A 26,847-nucleotide genomic window follows, 5' to 3' on the forward strand; every position below is an offset into this window, starting at 1 on the left:
CAAGTCTGTTGGCTTCACATTTCAGATTACAAACACAGAAACCAATCCAGTCTTGTAAAATCAGCTTTATTTAAATGAAACTCAAGAACAGAATTAAAAACACATGCAGAACCTGGGGACAGAGGCGACAGAACTCCGCCTCAATAATTCACAAGGCCAGAGTAGTCAAACAAACATCCATAATGCAGGACACACCATAGTATTTTTACACACGCGGCTCGGTCCCGACGAGTCGATGGCCTCAGACCGGCGGTCTCTGTCGCTTCTCCAGGAAGAACTGCGGAATCAAATAAAGGATCAGACAGGGAGCATACGGCTAACAAATCATCCTCCTCATCCTGTCATCCTCGACTTCCTGTCATTAGAACAGACCTGCTTACAGAGAGCACAGCTGGAGAACGTCTGTCTCATTAAATTGGCACGCAGCTGGAGAGACGCTCTCAGTCGCACTTCACACGCTCCTGTCTATCACTCTACCACAATGACATTCTGTCTATTTTAGAAATGAAGCTGAATGTGTCAGGCAAATGATCAGCTAAAGAAAAAAAAATGTTTTTCCCCTTTTTAATATGATTATACAATCATAACTATTATTATTCAAAATAATATTTTTTTTCTTAAATAAAATTACAACAATAATTTTAAATTATAAAATAATTTCTATTTATAAAATTAATTAAATAAAAATAATAAATGCACACTGTGTGTGGACATTTAAACAAAAACTGGATTGAAAATGCGAAATATTTAATTCTGAGATAACAGGATACTCGCGGCAACATAAAGATCATTTGACCAAAAAAATTATTTAAATTTTAAAGGGGTCATCGGATGCCCATTTTCCACAAGTTGATATGATTCTTTAGGGTCTTAATGAAAAGTCTATGATATACTTTGGTTAAAAAGTCTCAGTGGTTGTGTAAAACAACACCGTTTTACCTTGTCAAAATGAGCTCTGCAAAAATCAACCCATTCTGATAGATTGTTCCTTTAAATGCAAATGAGCTCTGCTCGCCCCGCCCCTCTCTACTCTCTGTGGAGTGACAAGCCTGTTTACTTTAGCCGCATTTAGTGCATTTAGCTGCGAAACTTGCTAACTAGCACGATATTAGAAAAGGTGATTGCAGAGATTCATAAAAAAAAAAAAACAACCTTATACTCACTTCTGCTGTAGGTGAAGCTGGATCATGAATGATTTGAGTGAACATAGACGCATTCATGTATATCAGCAGCTCAGATGTCAATGACAACCACTATGTTCGTTATTACATCCAGCAACACAACACCTCAATCGCTCAATCTGAGATATTCTTGTCTAACTTACATCCCTGCTCCTGCATCGAAACAATGGAGGTCGGACTGTTACAGCTGATTAGGGCAGGTCTGAGGTAAGACGCTCATGTCAATCAACTATCGTGGGAGCGGCCTCTGTGGGTGTGACGCCACACCGACAGGAATTTTTCTGGAAAGAAATTCCATATTATTCCCTCCGGGCCGCTAATGTGTTATTTTGCCAACATTTCGTGGTCTATGCATACTACCTAGCTTGATTTCCGTTAGTTAGGGTGACCATATGTCCTCTTTTCCCCGGACATGACCTCTTTTTGGCCGGGATTTCTATCACCCAAAATATCCGGGATTCTGCTTTTTGTATTAAAGCCCTATGCTGGACGGTTTTCTTGATCCTGCTTCCGCTGAATATAATTTTTACACATCAGGGAACCGCTATCGTATGCGTGTATGAGTGGCTATTCACTTTCTATTTCGCAATCACACTTACTCTGTATAAAGGGAGCACATCTTACAAGATCAGATATGAGCACATTAAATCCTCCAGCATGATTTGTCAGTCATCTCTTCTTACTCTTGTCTTGACCCACGATTAGTTAAATCTGATTCCTGCATTTTGTGTTGGATGCAGGGTTGCCAAATCTGCATTTTTTTTGCACGGAATTGCTTATTTTAAACTGTTGCGAATGGTTGATTTTTCTCCCGTAGGTTAAATGTTTGAAATATTGCATAAATTACCTTTGACTGAAATGCTTGTATTGAAACATTTTGCATTCTACCTGTGATAAAACTAGTGCAAGATATTAAGTTTTGTGATGGCCACCGGTAGGAAGCATTTTAGCTGTATTTATGATCAGTCTGCACAAGGGTGTCTGTAAAATATACATTTTATGTATGGAAATTAAATATTTTGAGTTTTGATGTGGGATATGGTCATTGTGCTACTTTTGGAGCTTTTTAATAATAATAATTAAGATTACAAAGAATGGCCTGCCAGAGATCCAAAGGTCCATCACTTGGCAAAGCCGAATATTCTTCAGTTTTATGCAAAACAGAAATACGACAAATAGAATATCAGATCAGATCTCTGTCATATAAATAAAAATGCAAAATGCAAATGCTTTTTTGCACAGTTGTATTTGACACATGAAAACTGTAACAATCTGTATCTTACAAGGTAACACAATGTAACCTTGCTTTCACTTGAAATGTGTCCCCACATTAAGTCCTTTAATTTAAGGGGTATTGGACCTGGAAAGTCCTTGAAAGGTCCTTGAATTTGAAGTTAACCAAGGTGTGGCAACCCTGATTATTGCATGCTGTTTCACGTTCAATTTTTTAAAAAGCAGGCAGTGCATACTACATACTGCACAGTATGCTTACCTTCCTGGCACTGGCGAAGGCTGGACCAAATGTCGTGTGCGTATGTGTGCTGGATCGAATCCATTCTGGAAGTTTCTGGAGCGTGCCTGGTCGGGCGTATCGGTGGTCACACAGCACAATACATGCGTAATCGCCACGATGACGGATCGCACGACCTGTGTGGGATGAGAGGTCCAAAATAAATGTGAGAAACTGAGCTTTTACTCTGCTTGCATACTAGTCTTATATGGAATAAAGGATAAAGGTACTATGCTAGTATGCTATTCTGAATATTTGTTTGGCCTTCGTTAAACACAGCATTGAATTACAGGAGTACGGGGCTCCGCCTACCAATAGATTGATTGACAGCTTTCATGCACAGATTCTCAATCAACGCCTTCCCAGGACTTTTACCACCAATGTGAGGCTGAAACAGAAGGGGGAGAGTTAGAATTGGTGGATTGTCCCCACAAGTTTCCATATGCACCATTTTGTAGGAAGTTTCACCATGTGCTTGTCCAGGTATGCCATCTTTTCCTGCAGCTCTGGTGACTTTATGTTGGGATATGGCATTCCAACCATGACGATACATCTAAACACAGATGCAAAGTGTTTCATTCAATGATTAAATACAAACTTGCTTTTATAGATGAAAAAAGACAAGGGCCTTTTATATATTATTGTTCATTCATTTCTAGCATATTACTGATTACATAGTAATTTAGATTTTGTGATTTTGTTTTAGATTTTAGTTTTAGATTTAGTGATTTTGTTGATTTTTAGTTTTTTGTTAGTTTTATTTTTTTTTATTATTTTTTTTTAGTAGTTTATTTTATTTTTGTATTTTTAATTATTTAAATTTAACATTTTATTTATCAGTCTATGTATTTCCATTGTTATTATTTTTTGTTTGTTTGTTTTAGTGATTTTAATACTTCAACTTAAACTAAAAAATGTTGCCTTGGCATTACTCATTTATTTATTTTTCCAAAAACAATTTTATTAATATTTATTCTTATTTATAATAATAATAATAATAATAATAATGATAATAAAAATATATTTTTATTATAATTTTATAACAGGAAAAAAGTTAATTGAAAAAACTATATATGATATTGAAAATAAATAAATAAATAAATAAATAAATAAACAAACATGATTAGTTGCCAAGGCAACATTTTTTAGTTTAAGTTGAAATATTTTAAATCACTAAAACAAATGGAAATAAATTAAAAAATATATTAAAACTACAAAAATAAAATAAACTACTAAAATAAATAAAACAACAACAACAAAATTACTTAAACTAAAATAAAAATGAAAGATTTAGGGATGCAGCGAAATTTCAGCCTTTGAAAATTATGGGCTTGTGTTTTTTAATGTAGTATGACTAAAATGACTGAGTTAAATTAAACTGTCTTTACAAAATGACTTTGCATTATTTAATAAAATAAGAAATATTTTTTACAAAGCATTTTCGGTTTCATTTTTTTGGCCAAGTGCATTCAGAATTTTTGATTTCAGTTTTGGCATAGAATTTTCATTTCGGTGCTTCCCTAGTGTTTTTTAATAGTCTTACTTTTAGTTAATGATAATAACACTAGCATGCATTATGCAGTGACAAACATTTCAAATTATAGTAATATATGCTATATTGTATATGCAAAATATACAATATAGCACATACAGTTTATGGCACATTTTTGAGTATTTATCCATACTGCAAAAACAATATGCAATGCGATTCTGAACAGTATTTACCTGCCCAGGTCATCAGAGAAGTTGATTCCTTCACTCATTTTCCCTCCAACTACAGAGAACAGCAGCGCCCCTGTCTGGCCACTTCCGCCATTACTGCAGTGCTGTGTTAACATAAACCACAACACGACATTTGCTGTTAATATAAACCGACAGACCTGTTGTAATTTACTCGTAAGTATAGTAATATTCACACACCTGTATACACTTGGAATAGTCACTGAGCACCTGCTCAACCTGACTAGCTTTTTTCGGCTCCTGGAAAATCTAAAACACACAAACATCAACTTAACTTGAGCATAAACTGACTAAGCATGGCAATGCCGGCGTTTTTGTACCTTCTTCTTAGACTGTAGCCGCTGAAGGATGCCAGTACTCTCCCAGTGTCCCAGAATCCTCTTCTCATATTCGTAGGAGGGGAAGAAACAGACCACGCCCCCCGGCACTATGTTACAGAGATTTGATAGAACGCGGCCTGTCTCCTCCATCTGATATAGGTAACATGTTATAAGTAAAATGTTAATTATTTTACCAAAATAAGAGGGATCATACAAAATGCATGTTATTTTTTATTTAGTACTGACCTGAATAAGATACTTCACATAAAAGATGTTTACACATAGTCTACAAGAAAAAATAATAGTTGAATTTATAAAAATTACCCCGTTCAAAAGTTTACATACGCTTGATTCTTAATATTGTGTTGTTACCTGAATGATCCATAGCTGTGCTTTTTTTGTTTAGTGATCATTGTTCCTGAGTCCCTTGTTTGTCCTGAACAGTTAAACTTCCTGCTGTTTTTCAGAAAAATCGCTCAGGTCCCACCAATTTTTTGGTTTTCCAGCATTTTTGTGTATTTGAACCCTTTCCAACAATGACTGTGTGATTTTGAGATCCATCTTTTCACACTGAGGACAACTGAGGGACTCATATGCAACTATTACAGAAGTTTCAAACCCTCACTGATGCTCCAGAAGGAAAAACCATGTATTAACAGCTAGGGGGTGAAAACTTTTGAAATTTGAAAATAAGGGTAAATTTAACTCATATTGTCTTCTGGGAATCTTCTGCCTCTGAAGGGCAGTACTAAATGAAAAAATATGATATTTAGGCAAAATAAGAAAAATGTACACATCTCCATTCTGTTCAAAAAGTTTTCACCCCCAGCTCTTAATGCATGGTTTTTCCTTCTGGAGCATCAGTGAGCGTTTGAACCTTCTGTAATAGTTGCATATGAGTCCCTCAGCTGTCCTAAGTGTGAAAAGATGAATCTCAAAATCATACAGTCATTTTCGGAAAGGGTTCAAATGCACAAAAATGCTGGAAAACCGAAGAATTTGAGGGATTTGAAGGATTTTTCTGAAGAACAGTAGGCAGTTAAACTGTTCAGGACAAACAAGGACTTTTAAACAGGGTCATTTTTATAAATTCAACTATTATTTTCTCTTGTGGACTATATGTAAATGTCTTTTATGAATATCTTAAAAAAAATCTTACTCAGGTCAGTACTAAATAAAAAAGAACACATTTTATATGATATTCATTTCAATGAAGATATTCAGACAAATGAAGATATTCATTTTTTTGCCATGATTATGAATATAAGACTTTCTGCTCCAATTTAAGAAATTTTAAATGACAAATTAAGACTTTTTAAGTGTAAATCTGATGGTCATAATTTAAGATCAGTAGATTTTTGTTGTGTTTGCATGCAACCATCTGTGGTAGTTTTAAAATGCTCATGTAAGTTTTACCATCTGTGGTGTGTCTCTAGTTTGAAAAGTGAACTCCAACCGTTGTCCTGAGGGGCCGGCGCAAAGGACTATGGGTAGGATGTTCTCAGGGGGTATGACATGACCTGAAGCCATTATGCAAGAGTTACACACATAATTAGCAACACTGCAAAAACAAAATAATGGCAAGAAGAAATGTGCACAGTATTGTAAACTCACCACATGAGAAATCTAAAATACGGTCTTCTGGGACGCCGGCGGAAAATAGAAGCTGCTCTTTAAAATCAGCAACCTGCAAAGCAAAGTCTTGCTTTCAGCATGCTGTTTAACACGCTGAGAGTCTTTAATATGTCCGTTTAAGGTTATGTAACTGAGACAGCTGTGTCACTGTGTCCAACAGTGCTTTTGAAGTTTGTGTGTGTGTGTGTGTTTGTGCACTGACGGGCTGCATGGTTCCCCCGGCGATGATCACGGCCCTGCACTCCTGGACGATCTGTGCGAAGTGAACTGCGGCGTTTAGCAAGAGAAACTTCAGGCTGCTCTGAGAAAGACATGCTGGAGGAAGACAGGAGAATTATGTGTGAGACAATTTCATGTGTATTCATATGTGTGTGCATGTGATCAAATACTCACTGACCCTGCTTTTGTATCACGACTCGTCCGTCTTTGTTGGCGTTGGTGAGGGCAAACAGGAAACTTTCAACCAGCATCATTGGAGAAGCCATGATTGGTTTGTCTTCTACTGCCACCTGCTGCTCTGAAACATCTAGAAGATCAAAATCACACTGCTTTCATGCAAAACCAGTGTGTATAAGTAAGTGTGACTTAATGTTGACTGAGACATGATTGTACCTGTAGGCTTGTTCTGAAGCGTCTGCAGGAAGCGTCCGAGTCCTTCTGTGCGACGATTTTCTTTGTTTTTAGAGCTGGAGTGTATGTTTACACCACTGCCTTCGTATTTCTCCACAAATCCACATAGCTACACACAATACACAGATTATCAGCGTGTATTTGTGTGAATTTTTTTTAAAACAGAGTCATAAATGTGTTGTTGTATGCACCTTTTGGCTGATCATGCTCTTCTCGAAATATTTCTGAACCTTTAAAAGACAGATTAAATCACATTAAGAACTCTACCAATGTAAAATTGTATAATTAAATCTGAAACAAAATAAGTTTAAGAAGTTAAAATAGAACTGAAATACAAATAAAGCTAAATAGAAATTTAAGTGAAATGCATTCAAAAAATTTAAATTAGTATATAAATAATACATTAAAACACATGTAGTAGTACATTAAAATAACCACACACACAGAAATAATAATGATAATTTTAGGAATTTTTTGATGAAAAACAAAATCTCAGATGACAATGAGAAATGTTGCACTGGAACTGAAATAAAATTTGAAATATTAAAATATTTGTAGTAATTTACTAAAATTGCTAACATTTAAATAAAATTACAGCTAAATTGAAATATTTGTAATAAATAGTAAATAAAAATGAATTAAAAAAATACTTATGAAATATATACTGAAAAATGAAAAGAAGAGCTAATTTAAAATATTAATATATAATAGTATATAAATCTATAAATAACACTGAGTCAGTAGTCAGTGTAGTACATTAATATAAAACACACACATATGAATAATTTTATTTATATATATATATATATATATATATATATACTTTTTTTAATTAAACTAAAATAAAATAGAAGTATTTGATTAAAAACTAAAACTCAAAATGAGAAATGTTGCACTGGTAGCTATCTGAAATAGAAATATGCTTAAGTTAAATTACTAAAACTAAAATAAAAATAAATTACAGCTAAATATAAATATTTGAAAAATAAAAATTAATTAAAAACTTAAGAATAAAAATAATATGTAAATAATAATAAACACAGATAGATAGAATAATAATCAGTAAATTTGGTGTAGCGTTGTTATCATTAAGTAAAACAATTAAAACTAAAAATAAAGCTGAAATAGAACAAAATAGAAATATTTAAAGTAAAAAGCTCAAATCACAATGAGAAATGTTGCACTGGTAGCTATATGAAATAAAATTGGTACTAATATTTAAATAAAAATATTTACTTATTTACTAATATTTAAATAAAAATAAAGCTAAATTAAAACATTTAAATATTCAAAATATTAATATATAATATAGTAGTATATAAATAACACTGAATCAGTGTAGTACATTAAAATAAACACACACACACAATAATAATAATTTGAACTAACAGTATTAAAACTAAAACTATTCAAATTTTGTAAATTAAAATAAATCTGAAATTAAATAAAATAGAAATATATGATGAAAAAAAAACCTGAATGACAAATGTTGCACTGGTAGCTATCAGAAATAAAATATGTTTAAGTTGAATTATTAAAACTGAAATAAAAATCAATTAAAGCTAAACAGAAATATTTAAAAAATAATAAAATAGAAAAACTGAAAAATAAAAATATAATGCAAAAATAATAAATGGTAATTAAAAATGTTAACAAATAATATAATAGTATATAAATAATACTGAGTCAGTGTAGTACCTTAAATAGGTTTATGTTATCAACATGAGCCTTAAACAGGAAGTCATTGATAGTCAGCAGCTCGCTTCCTGTTGTGTAAAGGAATTCAAAATCCAAAGAACATTTTTAAAAATACTTCATGAAGGATGAAAACACTTTTTGTACTCTGCGTGCAGGTTGTGTTTGTTTACCTGGTTGACAGGACTGAGTGTTCGGATTCTGACCCACTTTACCTATTACAGGAAATCATAGCAATAAATCAGCCAGATAAAATGAGATAGAACAAGATAAAATACACGAACAAAACAATATGCCACAAAGCTGACCTCCAAGTGTGCGCACAAGACCCTCCAGCACAAACAGGATCTGTTTGATGTACATCAGATTTTTGGCCTTCAATCGACTTCTGCAACCATTTGACATGATTTACATTAAATCACAATAATGAAAAATCACAAACCTGATATCTAAAACTACTTTAGTAGCTGGAAGACATAAATTTGATTCACTGAATGACCTTTTATGATGCTTTATGTTTCTTGAGCAGCAAATCAGCATATTAGAATGATTTCTAAAGGATCATGTGACACTGAAGACTGGAGTAATGATGCTGAAAATTCAGCATTGCATCACAGGAATAAATTACAATTTCAAATATATTAAAATAGAAAATAGGTGTTTTAAATTATAAAATATTTTACAATATTTACAGCATTTTTGATTCAATAAATGCAGCTTTGGCTGCACAACAGACTCTCATAAACAGTTTTGACAGCATCAGATCAATTCATTTTCATTGTGTGAACATTCTTTAAAAGTTCTCTTTTTGTGTTCCACAGAAGGTGTGAAAACAATATGAAGGTGAGTAAATAAACTTTATCCTAAATTAGATGTGTTGTATTTGTACCTGTAGCGCTCACAGTACTGAGAGAGCTGTGAATGAGCCCTGCAGAGCTGAAACATAAGAAACACACATCAGTTAACTAGTCTGAATACACTAATCAGTGAGTAAGTGTGTTTGTGTACCTGTGCTCCACTGATTTCTGTGCTGTGTATGGCTGAGATTGTGTCAGTCAAATTATGAGCCTCATCTATAATGACAATCTGATCCTTTAGTTTGATCCCCGACGCCTTACGGGTGGACGCATGGAGCAGCGACTGATACGGCAACACTACCACCTGAGAAAGAGAGAGAAAGACTGAATGCACAGGGTTGTATATGAGCAAGAGCGTTCTGCATCAGGTGTGTGTGTACCTGTGCTGCAGGTATGGCCATCCGTGTGCTGTAGTAAGGACACGTGTGTGTCTCCCGGCCGTGCTGCAGGAGCTGCTCCACGTCTCGCACCTTCACCAGGACCTCGTCCCTCATCGCCATCAAATTTTCAAAGCCTGAGAAGGGACATGTTGCCTTAGCAACGCCACGACGGCGTTTCGTCTCAGAGTCTGACGCCTTTTCTCGCTTCTCTGCAGACGGAGGTTAAAACTTCAACATGCTATACTTGCCTGATTATGTTATCATTGAAATTTGGCAGAGATTGTAATGAGGTTTCTGACCGTGTTTGTTTTTCTGCATTTCTAAACAGCGGTCGTTCATCATTTGGACGTTTCCGAGCCGGACGACCTCTGGATTAATGCACAGGTTCTATAAACGACAACATGACATACATCATCTAATTGGCCGTTTAGTGATACATAGGAATTTACTGTTAAAAACTGGCCTAGCATTGTGGCAGGACTAATTTTCTACAAAAAAATTTAAAAATCTGAAATTTAAAAGTTCATTTAAAAAATGCAAAAGCATAATTCTTGTAATAGAGACTCACAATAAAATTGTCATATTAAATATATCATACTAAAACTGATAATAGGATAATCATATCAATATATACTACTGTTCAAAGTTTGGACTTTGGTAAGATTTTTTTTTCAGTAATTAATTATTTTATTCAGTAAGGATGCATTAAACTACAGAAGCCCATTTCCGCTACTGAATAATAATAATAATAAAAAAAGGTTATTGTGACATTTCATCTCACAGTTCTAACAGATATTAATTTAGTATTTCACAATAGATTGTGAGAAATAAAGCCAGAATTGCGAGATAAAAACTCACAATTTTGACTTTTTTTCTCAGAATTGAGATATAAACTTTGAGAGGGAAAAAATACTGAGGAAAAAAGAGGCATTTGTGAATTTATATATAAAAAAAAGTCAGAATTGTAGATGAAAAGTCGAAAAAGTTTTTTTTTTTTTTTTTTTTTTTTTAATTCAGTGGTGGAAATTGGCTTCCATATTAAACTGATCAAAAGTGACTGATTTATTATTTTTTGGTTACAAAACATTTATATTTAAAATAAATGCTCTTTTGAATTTTGAAAAGTTACACTGTTAAGTAGCACAACTGTTTTCAACCTTGATAATAATAATAAATAGTTCTTGAGCAGCAAATCAGTCCATCCATTTTGATTGCATTTATTCTGTTTTATAGTATTTTATGATCTCAGTGTTATTTTAGTATTATTTATCTATTATTATAGTATTCATATTTAAATTATTATTATTATTATTATTTACTTTTTAGGTTTCATTTTACTTTTTGTTCGAGTTTTAGCAGTTATGTGCTTTTTTAATTTTTAGATTTTAGAATTTCTATTTCTAATTTATTAAGCATTAACTAGTTTTAGTTAACAGTATACAACACTTCTTTTATGAATGTCTTCTGTTGATTTTCTCTATCTAATTTTTTTTTTTTTTTTTTTTTTTTTTAAATTCAGTGCTGGAAATTGGCTTCCATATTAAACTGATCAAAAGCGACTGAATTAATTTTTATTTTTTTGGTTACAAAACATTTATATTTAAAATAAATGCTCTTTTGAATTTTGAAAAGTTACGCTGTTAAGCAGCACAACTGTTTTCAACCTTGATAATAATAATAAATAGTTCTTGAGCAGCAAATCAGTATATAAGAATGATTTCTGAAGGTCATGTGACACTAAAGACTGGAGTAACTATGCTGAAAATTGGATTAAATTACATTTAAAATATATTTGGATAGAAATAGATTTTTTAAATTATAATAATATTTAACAATATTACTGTTTTTACTGCATTTTTGATGAGCCTTGGTGAGCATAAGAGTCTTATTTCAGAAACATTAAAAAGTGAAGTTTTTTTTAATTAATAGTGATAAAAGAATCACAATAACAATTGTGTGTGCATGTTTACCTGTCTGGATCCCAGGTTGACCAAGCGGACAGCGGCCCCGTATGGACTCTTCTGCACCTCGTGCACAAACTGAGCCAGCTGAGAGTGAGTTCGGCTACAGTAATAAATCTAAAGATGTAAAAAAAACATTGTTAAACATACACAAACACCTTGTTCACCAATGCAGCGTGGAATGTTTTAACATGCACCTTAGTGACATGATCCTCCTCTAGATCTTCATCATCATCCTCATCACACAGCCTGTGGAGGAAACGCTATGAGAACTCCAGTGTGGAAAAGACATCCACAAAGTTCATCCACAAACACAATCAATACCTGCTCTTGGGCGTGGCCTCATCATCACTCTCATATTCTGCTACAATAAGCCCCTCCTCCTCTGGACTGTGTATCTCTGACTCCGCCCCCTCTTTGCTGAGCTGCAGTAATTTCACAGCCTCATCTTCTTCACTGGCCTGTTAAAGGTACAGTAAGCAACCTGATACTTTTACTGGGTAAATGTAATAGCTTATATGAGCCAATGGAATAGCTATTTATTTGTGATTTGTGAAAAATCTTTCAATATTCCTTCTTCATTTTTTAAGCTTAAATTTTCTAAATAATTAAACCTTCTTTTTAGGTTTAACTGGGAAGAAAACATTAACACACTCACTTTTCTCTTCATGGCATATCTGAGCTGGGCATTGTGTCGGATCATCTCCAGTCTCTCCTCTCGCTTCTTCCGTTTCAGTTCTTCATCCTAAATGAAAATATGGACAGGGATGATATTTTTAATCATTTTACACAGGGGTTTTCAATCTTTCAGATGCCCCCATATGATATCCCTTATGCAATGGACACCCATCCTAAAATGAAAAGGCAGCTAGACAATTTAATATATCAAGAATACCCAATTTATAAATAATTTTAAATTAAATTAATTAATAAATAAAATTTACAAAAGTAACATAACAAAATACAAAAAAAAAAGAAAAAAAAAAGTAAATATCTAAAATTAATTAAATAAGAAGAATAAAATTAATTAAATAAAAGAATAATTCAATTGCTAAAAATACTCATTTGTATTTCTGCACACTTTCAAAAAAAATTACAAAAGCAACATAACAAAATTACTAAAAAAAAAAGCAATAAATAAATAAATCATTAAAATGTATTCTATATGCAATACTCAGTCCAGTATACAGTGGGAAACTTTATAGTAGATATTTTTATAATAAAATATTTGATTTAAAATAATCAAATATTTTCATAAAAAATATTTAAATCAAAATGTTTATTTAAATTATACCTTATCATTTAGTTATTTTTATTTTAATTTATTTATTAAATAAATGTAATATTATTTTGAAAATCTTTTTTTTTTTACATTACATTATTGTATACAATTTTTTACTCACTATAGTACTTATTTATTTGATTTTTATTTTAAGATTTTTTAAATCTTATTTGTATAATTTATTTATTAGTAATTTTGCATTTGCAATGTGTAGGACCCCCATTCTACGAAGAAAACAAATAGCAGCTAAATATTTTAATACATAATTGATAAATATTTAATAATTATGTATAAATAATTAAATTAAATATCATTTGTGAACATTACTAAGAAAACATTTTTTACATTACATCATTACTTTTTTATACTTACTATTATAATGTTAGATATTACTTATTTTGTTTATTTATTTATTTATTTTACTTATTTGAATATTTTTTAAAGAAACTGATTTTTTTATTTATTTCTTTATTTGTAATTTACACTGCTTTCCTCCATTTTCACTTTTTTTTTTCACCTAGGACCATAATAAAAACCCCTGCTTAGAAACACATGACTTGATGATCTGAGGAACTGTAAGAGGTACGTAACTATTAGCTCTCATACCTTTAACTTATTCACCATGTCTCTCTCTGCTTTCTTCTGCACAAACTCAGACACCCAGTCTGGCTCTGATGGTTGGCTGCTGTTGTTCTCCTCCTTCACAGCATCACACTTCTTCTCCGGTCCATCCAGAAGTCTAGCAGCCTCCTGTTTCTTCTGCTCCTCATAGTCTCTCAGCCATGTCAGGGCACCACATATAAGACTCAGAGACTTTCCCTGCAAGATCAAACACATGAAAGCACAAACATCCACTGTTTTCTTACCCAAGACAGTGAGATGAACAGATCTCATGCTCAGACTCACCGTGCCAGTGGGACTCTCGAATATACCGACTTTCCCCTGATCCAGAGCAGTGTAAAGGGCCTCCATGAAGCTCTCCTGGATAGAATAGGGCTGGTAAGGAAAAGGAAACCGACTAGTCTTGCTCTCCATGTCATGTAATCCGGATCAGGTCCAATTCTCTCATACACAGTTCAACACTGCATTTAGCCGAGTCACACTGGCGATAAACACCTCACAGTGTCAACGAAACATGACTAAAGTTCATATCTAAATCTGTCGCTTTTCCCGTGTAATTATAGTGAGATCACAGATGGCTATATAGACATATCACGTTACTTCTCATTAAAGAAAAACCCGTTCTGACAGCGTAAACTTCCTCGAACAACCGCGCCAGTCTTCTGTCTCAGCCAATAAAAACGAGGGAAAACTTCTTAGCGGATAGGGAGCAGCGTCAAATTTCGCTCTTTCATGAAAAACGAAATAAGAAACTCCAGATATTCAACCTTTCTAGAAAGTCCTCTGCTAATGTTCAAGAACTATCATTCTTGTATTGAAACATCAGTAATGCTTTCTGTTTGTTTTTATTCTGTTACCTTTAATTTATTTTTATTTCCGTTTTAGTTTTTAGAATTTATATTTATAATTTATGAAGTATTACGTTTTTAACCAGTTTTTACACTTCTTTCTTGAATGTCTTATTGATTTTCTCTATCTATGTCTGTCTGTCAGTAATGTTTTCTGTTTAATATTTTTATTGTATTTATTGTTTTATAGTATTTTATGATCTCAGTGTTATTTAAGTATTATTTATCTATTATTATAGTATTCATATTTAAATTATTATTATTATTATTTACTTTTTAGGTTTCATTTTACTTTTTGTTTGAGTTTTAGCAGTTTTGTTATGTGCTTTTTTAATTTTTAGCTTTTAGAATTTCTATTTATAATTTATTAAGCATTAACTAGTTTTAGTTAACAGTATACAACACTTCTTTTATTAATGCCGTCTGTTGATTTTCTATTTCTATCCATCTATCTATCTATTTAAATATATATATATATATATATACATATATAAATTTTTATATAATACATATTTTAGTTTACGTGCATTTGAAAGTGTGCAGCATGTTGATTTTCTATTGCTATCCATCTATCTATCTATTTAAATATATATATATATATATATATATATATACATTTTTATATAATACATATTTTAGTTTACGTGCATTTGAAAGTGTGCAGCATGTTGATTTTCTATTGCTATCCATCTATCTATCTATTTAAATATATATATATATATATATATATATATATATACATTTTTATATAATACATATTTTAGTTTACGTGCATTTGAAAGTGTGCAGCATGTTGATTTTCTATTTCTATCCATCTATCTATCTATCTATTTAAATATATATATATATATATATAAATACATATATAAATTTTTATATAATACATATTTTAGTTTACGTGCATTTGAAAGTGTGCAGCATAAATACAATTATGTTTTAATATACACATTTGTATTCTTTTTATTATAATATACACCATTAACAACACTAAGTACAGAGTATACAGTGTGAAAAATAAATAACAGTATAAACAGGCTACAGGTACATGCTTTAAATATTGTTAAAAGATATATAAAAGGTGTGTACAGCACATTGTTGATTAATTATTAATTTATTATTCTGGATTTTTTTTAATTCATAAATGCAATTTTTGGGGTGTGAATCCATACGTCCAATTTTTCTGGTAGAATATAATTCATATGCTTTGTTTTTAATAATTTTAATAGTTACTTTCAATATTTAAGCTTTTACTGTTTGTATTATATATGTCTTGTTTTATTTTATATATTTTAGTTGTTGTTCCATTCTTGTTACAAAATCATTTACGTTGTTCGGCATGAATAAACACGCAAATTTGTAATCTGACTATAAAACGTGTCAAACCAGTTTTCGTTATTGACTGTAGTTCACGTTTTAGCGACGGCCCCTAAGGGTGCAGTCCGTTCTAGACGCTGCCATCTCCTCTCTCTAGCAGCTCTGGAAAGTTCGCGGAGTCGCGTCAGTTTCCAGCGGCGGGCCGAACGTTATATAAACGCCTGTCGAGGCTTGTCTGCGGACTCAGAAACTACATTTAACAAGCACGAACCGTCAAAGTCGCGCTGTGGAGCACCAAATCCATTCCTGATAGCGAAATAAATTCCGTTTAGCCCTGCAGACGTCGAGTCTCCAGTGATTGTTGTGAAGGAAAGACCTGAGAGACGCTCTGTGAGGAGAGGGGATCTATTCTTTGGGCTGTTTCGAAGGAAATATTCATATTAAATCAAAGATGACCGCAGAAGAGGTGGTGAATGAAGGCTGTAGCATCCCCATGGAGGGTGAAGACATCACCCCGAAGAAAGATGGAGGTGTTTTAAAGGTAAATACTGCAGTGCTATGAGCCGCATAGACTCCATGAGGGAGGTGTGACCGACTGAATGCATGCTACAGACAATATTTATCTCTGTTAGCTCGCTTTACTGCAGCTGCATGCATTAAATTGTGAATAAATGTGTTTAAATTGTTTAACTAAACGTTGCTAACTCGTTTCAAACACAGCCTGTTGCTAATCTTGCAGCATTGCTAGATCTTTCTAGCGAGCCTGTCCGTCTTAAAGGGACAGCTCGCCAACCAAAATGACAGTTTTATTCTAATTTAGTTATTTTTGGATGTTTAACTTAAGTTTTGTGACTTTCTTTTTTATGTGGAACACAAAATTAGATGTTGCGGTTGGCAGCTATGGTCACCATGCACTTAGATTACATCTTGGCTCATACAATGAAAGCGAATGGTGTTGATATTGATATTGTCGTTTTATTTTATCAGACAAAAAATAAAGTCATTCAGGTTTGGTACAACATGAGAGCGAATAAATGATTAGAGAAATCTTACTTTTAAGTGAACACTACTTTTCAAGTGTGTTGCAATGTTGTAGTTTTATTTGTACAGATTAATCACATGTAATGTCAGGTAAACATTAAAATCCATTTTGTATTTGCATGCAAGTGACACGTTTGTGTAATGAAATGAATGGCAACTTATTTAGTATGCACATGTAATTTCTGGAAACTTCTCTCAGGTTGGTGTTTTCAGATAGAAAGTGATTCAAACAGGAATGACTTGTTTGGGATAATTGAAGACTTTCAGTGTAATGATTTTGAGAAATCTGTCCTTAATCTGAGCTGCAATTATAATGCGCAATAAGGCACACCTATGCAATTTTAAAGCAATTTGCTATATACAGATTCATTCGTTTGTTGTTTTTGAGGATTATGTCAGAAATGTAAGCACTGGGCGTGAACATTTTTCTGCCTGCGGCCTTTGAAGATTGACAGATCACAGGTGTAATGCAGTGCGACCTACAGGTTGATGATTAATCTCTTTCTCTCTTCTACAGATGGTCAAGAAGGAGGGTACAGGAACCGAGTTGCCTATGACCGGTGATAAAGTATTTGTACACTATGTCGGAACGCTGCTTGATGGCACGCAGTTCGACTCCAGCCGTGATCGAGGAGAGAAGTTCTCCTTTGAGCTGGGCAAAGGTGGGTGCTGTGAGAGTGAAGTGGATTGAATGTTTGTCTGCCCTCTCTGACATTTAAACAGGTTGGTGACGCTGTAGTTTTATATGGATATAACACCTGTTGTGATTGGTTAAAGTAGCAATTTGAAGCAAGTAGTGACAGATAATGATTTCTTATGTCAGCGATGATACGTTTTTGTAGGCTAACCTGGAAGTTATCATCACCCTGGTTCCCTCGATGAAAACCCAATAGGATTTTTGTGTTGGCTTTTAGACTCTTGCACAAAACAAGCACTGTGAACTTAAGAATTTTAAACTCTAAATACAATGATAGAAGTATAAGAGCTAAACAAAGGCTATAAATCTAATATAAACTACGTCACAGTTTGAGTTACAATACTTAGCAAAATTGTAATTATAAACATGATGAAGCTGTGAAAGCAATTAGTGAGTAGATGAGTTTTCCTGTTTGTGTGATGTTTAACATCCTGACAAGCTCTGTAGTCCCATTTAGACACCTCTTAGTAGCTGCTTTTTTCATATAAAAACCTAGGAGGGTATTATTGTTTAATTTTATGCAATAGAGTAAAATGTGAAAATATCTTGAGCTTGTGTAAAAAACCCATTGACTTCACGACGATTGAACCAGGCATGCTGAAATGCTTGTTTACAGGTTTTGATTTACAACATACGTCAGGAATGCACGATATTGGATTTTTGCCAATATCCAATATGCTGATATTTTTTTTTACTTATTTTGTCTGATAGCCAATTCTGATACCGATCTATTTCCTTTTGTTTGGAAACCACACTAACTCGCTCCTGTGCAGAAGTTGTATGCAAATAATTTTTATTTTTGGTTAGTTTTTAACAATAACTTACTTGTTAGAATTAAATAAACAATAATAAAGTTCCTTTATAAAGACAGTACATTGAAGCTTTGAAAATAACTATAAATAAACTATATATTAATCACTGCATTTACCTTAACATTTAGCACTGCTGCACGTGCTATTACGGTTTACTCTGTCACACACCGAATACATTCTCAGAGTAAATGCAGTGATCCAAAACATTAAATCTAATCATCATTCAGGCAAAACTTTGCTTCAAGAATGAGACACATTGCTGATGTGATCTAATTGCTAGCACACTGTGAGCATGTGTGGATTATTTCTTTTTGTCGGCAAGACATATCGGCATAATTTTTCATACCGGGCCGATGCCGATATTTACATTTAAAGCCATTATCGGCTGATTCCGATATCAGTCTGATAATATCATGCATCCCTAGTCATCCCTATTGTTTTGTACATTCGAGTCAAACAAATAATCAAAATATTTTGGATTTGGTTCTGTACATCAGCTGTTGATTTAGATGGAGGCAGATGAATGTGAGGTTGGACTAAATGATTGGAGAAGTCAGTCGTTTCTTTGGAACATCAACATGTTGATTCAAAATTATGAGGTAAAAAAAAAATGATGCGTGCATGAATTCTTTATAGTGTGCTTTTAGAAAATACGGTTAAAGGAGAAGTTTACTTCCAGAATGAAAATTTCCTGATAATTTACTGACCCTTTTCTTTTGTGTCTTTTTTCAGTCAAAAAGAAATGAAAGTTTTTGAGGAAAATATTCCAGGATTTTTCTCCATATAGTGGATTTCAATGGGAGCCAATGGGTTGAAGGTCCAAATTGCAGTTTCAGTGCAGCTTTAAAGGGCTCTACACCATCCCAGCTGAGGAATAAGGTTCTTATCTAACGAAAAATTTCTGTACTTTTTAACCACAAGTGCTCATCTTGCACTAGCTCTACGATGCTCGTCTTCATGCATTGTGTAATCACATTGGAAAAGTTGTGTGGTTAGTTCTTCGTTTGTGTACTTTGGTTAAAAAAGGTAGGGTAGGGTGAAAAACTCCATCTCATTTTCTGCTCCAACTTCAAAATGGTCCAACATCGTTGCTTTACCTTTTTTGTAAAAGGTGTTTGACTATATTTGCACAATAGGTTGATACTTGCACCTACACCACACATACATGATTACATAACCTGTGAGGTCGAGTCAGTGTATGTCGAGTTAAAAAGTATAGAAATTTGTAGTTTTCTTAGAAAATGACCGATCGTTTCGCTAGATAAGACCCATGTTCCTCGGCTGGGATCGTTTGGACCCCTTTGAAGCTGCATTGAAACTGCAATTGGACCTTCAACCCATTTGGGAACCATTGAAGTCCATTATATGGAGAAAGATCCTGGAATGTTTTCCTCAAAAGCCTTAATTTTTTTTCGACTGAAGAAAGACATTAACGTCTTGAATGGCATGGGGTGAATAAATTATCAGATCTTGAATTTAACCATGTGTACTGTGGATATTGCAGGGCATGATGCAGTTAAAAAAAATTCATAATGGATAAAACATTGTCTAGCATGCAAATCAACCATTATAAACCATTATTTTCTCTGGCTGACAGGTCAGGTGATCAAAGCCTGGGACATCGGTGTGGCCACGATGAAGATTGGTGAGATCTGCCAATTGATTTGCAAACCTGAGTATGCCTATGGAGCTGCTGGCAGCCCACCCAAAATCCCACCTAACGCTACCCTTGTGTTTCAGGTGAGGTGCCGATGCATGCAAACAAGATATTCCAAATCTTGCAAGAAGTTTGTTTATTGAAACATCCATTTGTTTGTCTGGTAGGTGGAGTTGTTTGAGTTTCGTGGGGAGGACATCACAGATGAGGAAGATGGTGGAATAATTCGCAGGATTATCACTAAGGGGGAGGGTTACACAAAGCCTAACGAGGGTGCATCTGTGGAAGGTAAAACACTGTTGATTTTCTGCAAAGGTCCACTAAATGACAAAAGCAAACGTTATCAGAAGCCAAAGTAATTTGAAGAAATAGCTGACCCAGAAATTGCTTTCTCCAGTGAACGATTTCTTGATCACTCAGTGTTACTGCATCCTTTGCAGTACTTAATCTTTCTATTTCTTTGGCTTAGTGTGGTTGGAGGGCAGTCACGAGGAGCGTGTTTTCGATGAGCGTGAGCTAAAGTTTGAGGTGGGAGATGGAGAGAGTTTGGGTCTGCCTCCAGGTGTGGAGAAAGCCCTGCAGGCTATGGAGCAGGGAGAAGAAGCACTCTTCACCATCAAACCAAAGTAAACACATGTTCCATTGACCTGCATGGAGTGTCTGTTGATATCAATGTTTTATGTCCGTTTATTTATGTGTGTGCATCATTTTCAGGTATGGCTTTGGAGCTTCTGGCAGTGACAAATTCAACATTCCACCTAATGCTACGCTGCAGTACAAAATCATACTGAAAGCATTTGAGAAGGTCAGTGTGTCTTCCTAAATAAAAGCAATGCACAGCAGAATTCGCTTCTGCATTACTCAGGAAAAAACAGTGTATGTTTTTTTGAGGTTTACATTTTAGGGAACTTCTGGGTATGTAATATAACATTAGTTGTGTCTTGATATAAGGTCATTGAATACATCCCTATACCTTTATTTAAAAACAAAAAACACCTTAAAAAAAAACATGCCTTAAGATTAATTAGTCTGAAAATGGTCAGTTATGCAGGAATTGTCATTGTCATGAGTGGATATGAGCTTAAGATGTTGTGTTCTCTCACACAGGCCAAAGAATCCTGGGAGATGAACGCGACTGAGAAACTAGAACAGAGTGTCATCGTCAAAGAGAAAGGAACTCAGTATTTTAAGGTAGCAGAAATGTTATGTACACTGACATTTATCCACTACATCCCATTTTAATCTAGTAGTACACTGATTTATATAAACAAATGTTTCGTGTGCACAGGAGGGGAAATACAAGCAGGCATCCATGCAGTACAAGCGCATTGTGTCCTGGTTGGAGCACGAGTCCAGTATGCTGCCTGACGAGGAAGAGAAAGCCAAAACTCTGCGATTGGCTGCTCATCTCAACCTAGCTATGTGTTACCTAAAGCTGCACGAGCCAAACCCTGCCCTAGAGAACTGTGACAAGGTAGGAAATTATTAAGTAATGCACGGTCATGCTTACACAGTCATATTTAAAGTCTGTAAAAGTTAAGTTGAGATTTATTAAACATGTTGATAAATTATACTAATTTTGTCTTTATTTAAAACGGTTAATGAGCAAAAATGACGAAAATTATAATTTATTATTATTTTTTTTAATCTTATGCTTTTTTTCCCCCCAATTTTATTACTTATTATTCAATATATTCTGTATGTTTGTGTATGTATATATGTGTCAATTTAATATGTCAATTTAATAGCATACAAAAACTGCTATTAGACAGTTGCTCTTTATTGATTTTCAGTTGGGTAGTATGAGATTTATTAAACGTTAATAAATGATTATTCAGATCCTTTAAATATTTAAAATGGTAAATGAGCAAAAATCATTAATGTGTTTTTTTTTTTTTTTTTTTTTTTTTTTTTTTTTTTTTTTTTTTAAATTAGCATTTATGGACTACCAGTCAAAAGTTTTTGAACAGTAAGATATTTAATATTTAAGTCTCTTCTGCTCACCAAGCCTGCATTTATTTGATCTAAAGTACAGTAAAACATTAAAATTGTTAGTATTTAAAAAAACTGTTTTGTATTTGAATATTAAATGTAATGTATTCCTTTGATTTCAAAGCTGAATTTTTAGCAGCATTACTCCAGTCACATGATCCTTCAGAAATCATTCTAATATTCTGATTTGCTGCTTAATAATAATAATAATAGCATTTATTATTATGTTAAAAACAGCTGAGTAGAATTTTTGAATTTATATAGAAATTTCAGAAGAACAGCATTTATCTTAAATAGAAATCTTTTGTAATATTATAAATGTTTTTATCATCACTTTTGATCAATTTAAGACATCCTTGCTAAATAAAAGTATTAATTCTATAATTTCTTTCCCCCCCAAAAAATTATATATTATATAATTTAAAAATATCAAATATATATATACTGACTCAAAGCTTTTGAATGGTGTATACTGTTATTTTATTTCAGGTAAATGCTGATTTTTGGATCTTTCTAGTCATCAAAAAAAATCCTGAAAAAATGTACTCAACAGTTTTAAATATTGATAATAATACAAAAATGTTTCTTGAACACCAAATCAGCATATTAGAATGATTTCTGAAGGATCATGTGACACTGAAGACTGGAGTAATGATGCTGAAATTTTAACTTTGATCACAGGAATAAATTACATTTTAAAATGTATTCAAATAGAAAACAATTATTTAAAATAGTAAAAATATTTCAAATTTTACTGTTTTTGCTGTACTTTGGATCAAATAAATCCAGGCTTGGTGAGCAGAAGAGACTTATTTAAAAACATTAAAAATCTTTTGCCTGGTAGTGTATATTATTGAATATATTCTGTTTTTGTTTAAAAAAAAGACCTTTATTTTGTCCTGCCAAACTGTTCTCATTTCTCCTGGTTTCTTTCTACTTTTTTTGCATAGGCACTGGAGCTGGATGCAAATAACGAGAAGGCGTTGTTTAGGCGAGGAGAAGCACTGGTTGTCATGAAGGAGTTCGACAAGGCGAGAGCAGACTTCCAGCGCGTTGCTCAGTTGTATCCAGCCAATAAGGCTGCGAAGAGTCAGATCATGCTCTGCCAGAAACATATCAAAGAGCAACACGAGAAGGACAAACGCCTCTATGCCAACATGTTCCAGAAGTTTGCAGAGAGAGACGCCAAAGTAAGAGTCTACGGTTACTAGCTCTTAGTCACCGCACAAAAGATTTACCCGCCGGATATCTGTTGTCTTCGATCTAATGTGGTCTGTGTTTTTATTTTCCAGAAAGAGGCGGAGCAAGAAAAGGAACAGGACAAGAAAGAAAACGGTAGTGCAATGGAAATAGATGAAAATGGAGCCCAGGAACAAACCGCAGCATAATAGCGTGCTTGCGTGTGCGTTTGTATTATTTACTGTCTTTTGTGTTATGTTGGGTTTTTTTTGTTGTTTTTTTTTAAAGAGGTTTTTTTTTTTTTTTTTTTTTTTTTTTTGTACCTTCTATAATATCTGTCCCCCTGAAGCGACTGTGTTTGTGCGAGTGAGGACGCGTACTTGCTTCGATTTCTAATCTAATGTAGCAAGTGGTTTGCTTTTGTACCGCGGCCAGATCCTTGCGGCCAGGTGTGCACTTGCGTATGATTGCACATGTATATGAATGTTTATGTGTGATACTGTAAGGCAGCTAGTCGGCTTGGCCGTGTTCATTGCTGCATCTCTCCGAGAGATGGTGGAAATAAAGCGGACTGGCTCTCAGCCTGTAGCCTGTACCGCAGCCTCTCGCGTCGGCAGCAAATCCGTCGCTGATCCTTAGAAACTTTTGAGTCGCACTGCTGTAAAATAAAGCGCTTTTCTGTCCTGTCACTAAACTTTACTGAAAGTGCATGAAAGGGCAAAAAAGACTGTTTTGATTTCTTTGATTTTGTAAACATGATTTGTTTTTTCCTTTTTTAAGAAGATCTTTCCACTGTTAAAATTCTTCACGTTTAATGTTTCACAACTGGAAGCATTTTGATCTCTGCTGAAGTCTTACAAGCATTTTAGAGGAGAAACAACGCACCTTTCCTGTGAAGAATCATCTAGTTTCTGCTTCACTCATTTTTTGTGTGCAGCCTTTTCGGTGAGATTGTTCTAGTGGATATTATCAATATGAGGCTTTGCCATTTTAAAATGCAAAGCGAGAACATGAACTTAGACCTACAGTCTCTTTGTTTTTGCAGTTTTGTCCCTTGTCTCTTCATCATCTTGTGGACAAGATTTCCCCATGATTTCTCCATAATCGCGCTCGCACACTGTAATCTGATGGTGAACTGTCATGGCAGAAGAGGGCTCCGTGTGAGCTCGAGCAGGACAGAAGTACTGTCGTGTGGTTTGCGTGGGTTAAAGCGAGGCATACAGATAGTTCTGTTCCCATGTCCTTGATGCACCTCTGATGTTTACTAGAACAATAAAACAAACTCAAGATCCTCTTGCTGTAGTGTCTCTTTTGTAGCATTTAGAGCAAAAATTGATCATAAAAATCAATTATGAGCCAGTGAAACTCATAAAAGGAAATGGATGCATTAGATTAATCAGTACTACTGCAGTTAGCTAAAATACAGAAAAACTACAGAAATGCTAGGCTAATAAACAGTACATACATATATACACTACCAGTGAAATGTTTTTGAACAGTAATGTTTCTTAAAGAAGTCTCTTCTGCTCACCAAGCCTGCATTTATTTGACACAGAGTACAGCAAAAAATCAAATTTAGAAATGTTTTTATTATTTTAAAATAACTGTTTTCTATTTTAATATATTTTAAAACTTAATTTATTCCTGTGTTCAAATCTTCCGCATCATTACTCCAATCTTCAGTGTCACATGGTCCTTCAGAAATCATTCTAATATGCATTTTTATTACTATTATTATCAATATTTTAAACCGTCGAGTACATTTTTGAATAAAAAAGAAATGAAAAGCTTTTGTAACATTACATACTATACTGTTTAAAAGCTTGGCGTCAGTATAATTTTTTTTTTTTTGTAAATAGAATCATTTCTGAACAATCATGTGACTGGAGTAATGATGCTAAAAATTCAGCTTTGAAATCACAAGAATAAATTGTTTTAAAATATATTCAAATAGAAAACAGTTATTTTAAATAGTAAAAATATTTCAAAATTGTACTGTTTTTGCTGTACTTCGGATCAAATAAATGCAGGCTTGGGGAGCAGAAGAGTCTTCTTTTTTTTTTTAAAAAAAAACATTTTTTATTTATTTATTTTTCAGTGTAATAACGAAGACTTTAATTTGTTTTCTTAACTGCCATTTCATTTCAAGATCCATGGTGTTCATGGTCTTGGGCAACCTGGATAATTAAGATCATTTTAAAAGTGATGTATAGACCTGGAAAAGTAATAAAAGTTATTATAAAAAAATTAAATAATTGACATTTTTTGTAATAAATATACTTTTCTTATTTATTTAAATTAATACATTGTACAATTAAAATAGAAATTGTAAATTATAATTTCAAAAACATTCCTGTAATCACAAATGACTGGGAAAAATTGTACACCCTGAAGAACATTACTGAAAGTATTATTTTAATATACTACCACTTATAGTTTATGCAAATCAAAGTAATTTGAAAATAAGCAGCTTTGTCATTACAGTAGACACATCAGAAATATCCCGTCAAGATATTGTGTTGGACAGTAGGGGGGAGCTTTGGAGCCAGAGGTTGAAGACCACTGCATTAGGCCAACTTCTTTTTTTTTTTGTGTCTGTAAAACCTTTACCAGGTTTTACACTAAATGCCATAATCATGCAGACAGCTTGCATTAGATATAGAAGGAGAATGCAAATTTAGAAAGCAGAAGCTGTTAAATCAGTAAATGTGTTGGCCAAGTTATACTTAAAGTCAGTGGTTCTAAAAGAGTAAACGTGCCAAGAATGCATGATATCATGATATATAACATACAGTGCAACTGCAGGGTACGAGTGCACCCTGATATTCTTATCTGTGGTGATAAGAATAAACAGTGTGTACTGTAAGTAGAGCCTAGCAGCAATGAAAAAAAAGAATGGAGTGAATAAAGCAAGGAAATGCAAGTTGTTTTCAAAGCGCATCTGCATGGAACTTGTAAATTCGTTCACACCGCCATCTGCTGGTGCTGGCGACACACATGCAAGACACCTGAGAAGACATCTTACAGAAAAGATCCTTACTAGGAGACTTATGTGGATACTGTTGTATATGGATGCAGTTAGATCCATATAACACTTGTTGTTGATGAAAAACATTTCAATGGTCATGTCTGTGTGGATCACATTGTGCAAATATTGACTAAATCAAACCATATACAGAGTGAATGAAATCACCTACATTGCAACCATCAGCCAACAAAGAGGATTCTCTAAGGGTTGGGTTTAGGATCATCATTAGCACAAGTCGATGAAAAGTCCCCACCCTCATAAACAAATTGTGTGTGTGCATGAAAGCTCAGGTTGCTCCAAGGCATTATCAGTATAAAAAAATCAGTCTTTACTGATATATCTGTGAAATGAGAGCTTATTTGACTGTTTTCTCAATGTAAGTATGAAGATGATATATAAACATTGTCCTTATATTTAAAGACAAATACATATAACATGCAAAATAACACAATGTTTGACCTAAATAT

General features: G+C 33.5%; 2 protein-coding genes and 2 long non-coding RNA genes across 5 annotated transcripts; 3 read left to right on the forward strand and 1 right to left on the reverse strand.

The window, feature by feature from the left end:
* Positions 1 to 22: 22 nt before the first annotated feature.
* ddx11 (DEAD/H (Asp-Glu-Ala-Asp/His) box helicase 11) lies at positions 23 to 14,888 on the reverse strand. Of its 2 annotated transcripts, XM_051135431.1 has the most exons (26): positions 14,098 to 14,886; positions 13,798 to 14,010; positions 12,568 to 12,654; positions 12,234 to 12,370; positions 12,107 to 12,158; positions 11,919 to 12,026; positions 10,248 to 10,335; positions 9,949 to 10,157; positions 9,720 to 9,872; positions 9,601 to 9,647; positions 9,020 to 9,099; positions 8,885 to 8,926; positions 8,715 to 8,782; positions 7,208 to 7,246; positions 6,999 to 7,125; positions 6,784 to 6,912; positions 6,589 to 6,701; positions 6,366 to 6,438; positions 6,168 to 6,271; positions 4,752 to 4,901; positions 4,612 to 4,680; positions 4,417 to 4,517; positions 3,160 to 3,244; positions 3,004 to 3,079; positions 2,674 to 2,828; positions 23 to 277 (listed from the first exon to the last, which is right to left on the reverse strand). In XM_051135431.1, exons 1-26 carry the CDS (start codon positions 14,224 to 14,226, stop codon positions 242 to 244), a joined length of 2,670 nt encoding a protein of 889 aa, XP_050991388.1. In that variant the 5' UTR covers positions 14,227 to 14,886; the 3' UTR covers positions 23 to 241. The 2 variants fall into 2 exon arrangements, with proteins under 2 accessions (XP_050991388.1, XP_050991387.1); XM_051135430.1 differs by having other exon boundaries at positions 13,798 to 14,888.
* On the forward strand, positions 6,843 to 9,917 carry LOC127180994 (uncharacterized). The gene is made up of 3 exons (XR_007829718.1): positions 6,843 to 6,960; positions 9,533 to 9,554; positions 9,810 to 9,917. It is a non-coding gene; the product is annotated as an uncharacterized LOC127180994 (long non-coding RNA).
* On the forward strand, positions 12,263 to 14,011 carry LOC127180993 (uncharacterized). The gene is made up of 3 exons (XR_007829717.1): positions 12,263 to 12,379; positions 13,713 to 13,773; positions 13,899 to 14,011. It is a non-coding gene; the product is annotated as an uncharacterized LOC127180993 (long non-coding RNA).
* Positions 14,889 to 16,093: 1,205 nt separating the features above from the next.
* Positions 16,094 to 24,644, forward strand: fkbp4 (FKBP prolyl isomerase 4). Its single transcript, XM_051135476.1, has 10 exons — positions 16,094 to 16,515; positions 17,533 to 17,677; positions 20,122 to 20,264; positions 20,349 to 20,469; positions 20,651 to 20,807; positions 20,896 to 20,986; positions 21,289 to 21,372; positions 21,470 to 21,655; positions 23,124 to 23,363; positions 23,466 to 24,644. The coding sequence occupies exons 1-10, from the start codon at positions 16,426 to 16,428 to the stop codon at positions 23,559 to 23,561; spliced, it is 1,353 nt and encodes a 450-aa protein (XP_050991433.1). The 5' UTR covers positions 16,094 to 16,425; the 3' UTR covers positions 23,562 to 24,644.
* The last annotated feature ends 2,203 nt before the right edge of the window (positions 24,645 to 26,847 follow it).

Source organism: Labeo rohita, chromosome 18, assembly GCF_022985175.1.
Source record: "Labeo rohita strain BAU-BD-2019 chromosome 18, IGBB_LRoh.1.0, whole genome shotgun sequence".
Taxonomy (NCBI): domain Eukaryota; kingdom Metazoa; phylum Chordata; class Actinopteri; order Cypriniformes; family Cyprinidae; genus Labeo; species Labeo rohita.